The 6,864-nt window shown below is 27.5% G+C and overlaps 1 protein-coding gene across 1 annotated transcript; it reads right to left on the reverse strand.

Moving 5' to 3' along the window:
• LOC104746386 (F-box protein At3g19880-like) lies at positions 1,889 to 3,040 on the reverse strand (the record flags this gene model as incomplete). The annotated part of the gene is made up of 1 exon (XM_010467849.1): positions 1,889 to 3,040. A coding segment is annotated over exon 1 (1,152 nt), but the record flags the coding sequence as incomplete, so codon positions are not given.

Below are 6,864 nucleotides of genomic sequence, written 5' to 3' on the forward strand. Positions count from 1 at the left end.
TTGATAGAATTTAGGGAAGTTGATATGATTTATTGTGAAATTCTTTCAAATCTCACCTAAAACCATAAGATTTGGATTTCTGTATTTTTAACTAAACAAATCCTCTCAAATACTCCAAAATTCCTACAAATTATTAAAATCCAAATCCACAAACTGTTCTGAATAACAGTGGATTTTAAAGTAGTTTTTTAAATTATCAGTTCAATAACAGTTGATTTCAGGAGACTTTTTAAAATCCATGATTTAATAACATAGGATTTGTAAATTTTACATAAATCACTAGAAATGTCAAGTTGAATACACCCCCCTAAGAGATCACTGTAGTACTTAGGGATCAAATCCACAAGGACTCTCATTTACACAATATATTATTAAGTATCGAATTAAGCTAAATCAAATAAATTGTATTAAAATAAATAGCAAGAAAAGCAATTAAAAAAAGTGTGATTTCATAAGAGAGAAGATAATTTGTTAGGATTTATTGCAGATAAATTCTCAGGAAATTCAAAATTGCAGATAAATAATTTGTTAGTATTTATTAAGAACCATTCTAGAACTCAATTCACAAAAGTAAAATTAACCAGCTCTCTCTGTGAAAATTATCTAAGTCTAAAAACTAGAATTCCAAATCTCTTTGCTAATCCTAAAGATTAAACAAACATTAAATTCAAGTTTGTGAATAGGTATTTTGCTCATCTAAGATTATTTCAGGAAATCAATTAACCTAAGATCAGATTCTAGGTTGTACTCACTACTCTAGATACACAATAAACCAATCTAGATGAAGAATTCTATAGATATTATCCTAACAATCTGATAACCTAACAATTTATGAATTCTTTTGAAAACTCTAAACCTACCAAGAGATCTACTCAGACATGGTAAATGAAACAAACATTATGAATAAAATAGATATCATTAAGAAATAAATAGGATTAAAAAAGTTATGAATCTTCTCTCAAGGAGTCTTAATTATTTTTTCTAAAAACTCTCTAAAAATTTATCTCTCAAAAGTTGCAGGGAAAATAAAACATAGATCTAAACAAATAAACAATAACCTAAAAATCTTATATATAGTGTAAAACACGAATTGGACGCGCTCGAATCACCTACATAAAATTACCCTAATATATAATGAACAACACACAAAAAGGGTCTGCGGATGTTGTTTTATTTGAGAAATTTGTATTTCAATGGGAGAAAGAAGAAATGTAATAGAAGTGGGGAAGATGATGAAATGAGTCTAAAGACTAAATTTAATCTGCATCATTAATTTGTATCATAGTTGTTATTAAGTTTAAATCGTCTTGTATATTTTAAATCTTCGGTATATTTTAAATGAAATAAGAGAACACTAGCTAGTTGTGTCAAAAGCTGATAATTTAATTATGCCGGTGAAGAGTACAAAAGTTACTCTAACCAAGTTTCTTCTGATCAGCTAGAAGGAAAACTGCTGCTTTATAACAAAACAGAAACACAATTAATTAATAATCGACTATCTAAGTCTTGGTTCAAGGAAAAGAGATACTATCATCGTAAAATATGCTATAAATTCATGAATATATAGAGTACGTGAGCCGGCGCTGAGATTTTGGTGGCTACAAGCCAAAAAGAAAAAAAAAATTGGCTAATGGAAAAATGTAAAAAATGAACCATGTGTGGTTCGAAATCGTGACCTGGTCCATCTATTAGGAATAGGTTTCCAGTAGAACTAATGACTCTTTCGTGAAAAGTAGGCAGATTAAATATATATAATTTTGGCGGCCGTAAGCACCAGCTTGGCTTGCTTGTACCCTTACAGTCTGTAAGTCATCATTAATTAGACCTTAATTGCTGCATGGTTTTGCTTCCTCTTCTTCTCTTTGTTTTTGCTCAATTCCTTCTTTTTCTTCTTCTTATTCTCTCTCTTTTTAGGTCCTGCAGTTTGGTTAATTTGCACTAAACTGGGAACATAAGAGCTAGAACACACAAGTGGGCTACGATATGCTTTAACTTCTCCAAGATCCACTTCTTTAAAGTAACTATCTTCTCCAATGATATAAGCTTTTTTGTAGCCTTTGGGTTCGTCGCTGCATGAACTAAAAACCACGGCGAGTTTCTTCTCTTCGTCAACGAAGAAACTGTCGTAATCTTCGTCAACGAAGAAACTGTCGTAATCTTCATCAGACTCAAAAATAGAAAGAAAGATTGGCTCACAATCAACTTTTAAAAAGGGGATCCATGACACCGCACTGGGCTCTATCTTAGTAGTAACCCAAATCTCTATCATATGCAATGCATCACAGTGTTGATATAACGCAGCGAGTTTCTCTTCTTTAACACAAGATAGAGTACCAGCATGTCCAAAATGTTCATAATCATCAGGCGGCTGAAACGGTAGATCAAGAAACTTTCCAAATCTCTCTTCCGTAAAATCAAAGCAGATTAAGAAATCATTGGTTTCATCTTCATCGGAATCTCCTGTGGTCCAAAAGTAAGTATTTCCATTTACTGATAAACCCTGCCGATAACAGATTATATCCCAGTTGGGAATGACACGAAAATCTCTCCATGAATTAGACTTCAAATCATAAACTTCGTAGTAGCCCTGGTCATCATCAAAAAACCTCAATATCTTGTCATATCCAAGGGCATACGTGGATTTTGTTTCTGTTTTGACGTCGATCAATCTGATTTGTCCTAAATACGGATTCCATACGACGAGCTTTGATGACTTGTCCCTTGTGACACTGACACATAACAATAAGCCGGCACAGTAAAAGACGTTAGATATCTCGACTTGATACATTGATATACTAACCAAGTCTTCACCATCTTCGTTGAGGATTCCATGGAGGTTGAACCTCATCGAACAAAGCCTATGATCCAACATCGTGAACCCCAGAAACTGCTGTTTTGGTTCTCCTGTACATAGAATCCGATCTTTGGATAAAGTGTTCCATCCTTTGCAAGTGGCTCTCACAGCTCCAAGAGAAGTTATCGGAACCTTGGACAATATCTCTTCTACCAAATCCTGCGTAAGATCAGTCATCGACGTCATATTTCTCAAGTAAGAAAACTAGGGTTTCTAACTTTCACGTTTGCCCACTAATACTGTATATTGCGTAACACATCTTACCCGGTTTTTTTCTTCTTTTATAACCTAGATAGATATTTTATTCTAAGCCTCAAAAGTGTTAAATATACCCCAAAAAAAAAAAACTATATATTGTAATTTATTCCTATATAAGTAAAAGAGAAATACAAAAATGCTTCCGGGTCGGGTCAATTGCAGAAAATAACCCGAAATTAAAGCTGTCGGATTCGGGTGAGAATAAACCCGCGACGAATTAAATGGGTTATCGGGTAATTCAAAAAAAATCACATCAATAAATAAAAATCATAAATGTAAACAGCAATAAATTTCTCACAAACGATTCTTCATTAACTGCTTCCATAAATCTTAACAAAATATTCCATGGCATACTGATTTATCATTATAATTAATTTATCATTAACTGTCTCCCTAAATCTTAACAATATATTCCACATATGGCATATACTGATTTNAAAAAATTTTTTTTTTTTTTTTTTTTTTTTTTTTTTTTGTTCAGTCCTGAACTTTAGGAAACTTATAAACTTAAGTAATTTATATTCATCGTATAAAATTATGCATTTATTAAAAACTTAAAAATAAAATCTAAATCAAATCAACATTATTTGTTAGACCAAACTTAACAAAAATATTCCGTAAACTTAAGATATTGATTTGATTAATAATAGAGATCTCAATATTACTCTAACGAAAAAGAAAAAAAGATCCCACATCGGTTAGAATTTTTTTGACAAAGGTTCACAAGCATTATATATAAGACTAATAATATGTTTCTAACTTCTAATGAGCAGGAAACTTGATAAATCAGGGGTCCAAATGTGAAAAAAAAAAATCAGGGGTCCAAATTTAAAAATTATATATAAAGTGTTTAATACGATTTACGTTTTTTAAAGTTTTAATTATTATTAATATTGAAACTTTAAAAATTCTAAGCTTTTAAAAAGTTTTAAAATATTATAATATGTTAATTATTAAAATTTAAACATATTATAAAGGAAACTTGATAAATCAGGGGTCCAAATTTGAATATTAGATATAAAGTGTTTAATACGATTTAAGCTTTTTAAAAGTTTAAATTATTATTAATATTGAAACTTTTTAAAATTTCTAAGCTTTTAAAAAGTTTTAAAATATTATAATGTTTAAATTATTAAAATTTAAACATATTATAAATATCAAAACTTTTAAAAGTTTCAAATATTATAAGCTTTGTAAAAAGTTTAAAATATTATTAAAATTACACTCTATAAAAGTTTAAGTATTATTAATATTTTAACTCTTTATTTTATATTAAAGTTTAAAATATATGTTAGTTGCGATTGTTATTTCTTTCAAAAAAAGGTTTTGAGAGATAAAAAAAATATTTCTGAATTTAGTCTGTTAATGTAAATATTATTTTAAATATACATCATTAATACATATATATATATATAATTTGAATATTTCATTATTTTGTGATATGGAAAGTATCTAATTCAAATATTTCATTATTTGTAAATCTATGGAACTCATCTTATGCGAGATGTACACAATTTCATTCAATATTTTAGCAAATTATAATGCAGATTACGATGAAATCTTATATTTTAAAATATCTAATTTTTTAAAGTAGAAACCTTCCATTTGTTATTCTAAAATACATTTTTTAATTTCTTTGAATTTAAAATTTTTCTTTTGTAAAATGAAAAGTTTTTATTATAAATGTAAGATTATATTAGGTATTTCCTACTTTAACTACAAACAATGATCAAATATTACTCACTTTCATATCACTTTTCTTTTAAAAAGTACATTGACTTACTTGCAAAACTCACAATCACATGATAGAGCGGGTTAAAATTGATATTTTAACAAAGGCAATCCTTTGCGGGTTGGTTTGTCATAACAAAAATTGTGAGTTAGTAATTTTTACAGATGAAATATTTTATTATATTTTACATAAATATACTTCTACTACAAAAAGTGATTAAATTAAATATTCGTTCGCACTTATTATATTTCTAGTTTACTCACTTTTTTTCTTCTATTATTCTATTCAAACTCATTACATAAATATATGATTCATATAGTACTATAATAAAAAAAATATATATTCAAATATTCCTCCGCGCTGTAGCGCGGGTCAGATCCTAGTATATATAGTAGATTAAGAGCACGGGCTGAAATTTATTTTAATAATATTATAATTTTTATATAAAACATAATTTATGTGATTGTTTTTAAAAGTTTATTTGGATAAAATATTATGCAATAAAATCATATGCTAAATATGATGACTTGATAAGTACTCGTGTTATAACACTGGTAAAATTTTATTTTATACAAATTTTGTATATTTTCTATTTTAAAATAAAATTTTAATATCTTGTATTAGTTTATGTACGATGAAGTTATTTCAACAATGTATACTATATCATGACTTGAATGTCATTATAAGACATAATTTTGTGAATTTGGTTTCTAAAAAGCGAGTTATTATTTTATGAGTAATTTAATATAGTGTTATACTTTTTGTTTTAATATACTTGTTTTTTTTAAATTCTTTCATATTATAGTGACATATTATTGACATTGCTATAACAAACCAATTTAGAGTGTTCATAGTTTCTAACTTTTATATGAAGTTTCAATATTTTAAAAATATTTAAAAATAAATTATTAAAAATTTATTATATTATATTAAATTATAAAATTTAACAAAAAAGTGTGAAATTAAATTTAAATATTAAAATTTTGACCCGTTACTTAGTAATTTTTTTTAAATCAATAGATATTATTTTTAAAGAATAATATTACTAAAACTTGAATATTTTATAGACTGAATCATTTATATTTGTTTTTAAAAATTTAACTTATGGTATATAATAAATAATATGATAATTTATTTGTTTCACAAAATAGACTCATATATAAAAATTAGAGGTGAAGTATAATGGTAATTAACAAATTAATATGTTAAGTTAGATATCAAAAGATTTTATTTGATGAATAATTTAATAAACGAAATTAATATGGTAAGTTAGATGCTTTAGAATATTCTCCTTAAGATTTTTGAAAACTATAAATCCAGACTATACAAATAATATAAAACTTAATCTATAACTTATTTGTAACCAACTTATTAAAATTATATAGTCTACAAAACAATGTTGTGTATTTCCGTTTTATTATATAGGAGATATAATTAACTTTTCTCTTCTCCTTAGTCCACATCAGCATCCACCTAAACAACATTATATATTTTTTTACATTAAAAATACTATTTTGAATATTCATTCGTTGCATATTTATCTTATTATATAAAGTTTGATGTCAAATTTATTCATTAACAAGATCGTGACATGTGTCAATTGTATATTTAAGATTTTTACACGTGACCAAATTACTGCTTAACATGATCATAACATGTGTCAAATTAACGATCTTAGATGTAACATCCACGAACCAATTTTTAAGGTTTTGGTGTGGGTGTCGATCGACACCCTTGGTGTATCGATCGACACCATGTTTTCTGGTTTGGTCCGGTTCATTTTAATTGTTGTTTGGTTCGGTTTGGTTCAAGGAAAATCTCTAAATCATGTTATAAGTGGAGAAGCGACAAATTAAGGGTTTTAGGGTGTCTTGTCGCCGTTTTCAGAGATAGAGAGAGAGGAGAGAGCCTATTGTGGTGTGAAGGAGATTAAAGGAGAAAGATCAGAATCGTTAGGGTTTGGGAGGAAACAGTTTCGGCATATCAAATCGTTCTCAAAGGTAATGAAATTTGGTAGGTT

This window comes from Camelina sativa, chromosome 15 (genome assembly GCF_000633955.1).
Source record: "Camelina sativa cultivar DH55 chromosome 15, Cs, whole genome shotgun sequence".
Taxonomy (NCBI): domain Eukaryota; kingdom Viridiplantae; phylum Streptophyta; class Magnoliopsida; order Brassicales; family Brassicaceae; genus Camelina; species Camelina sativa.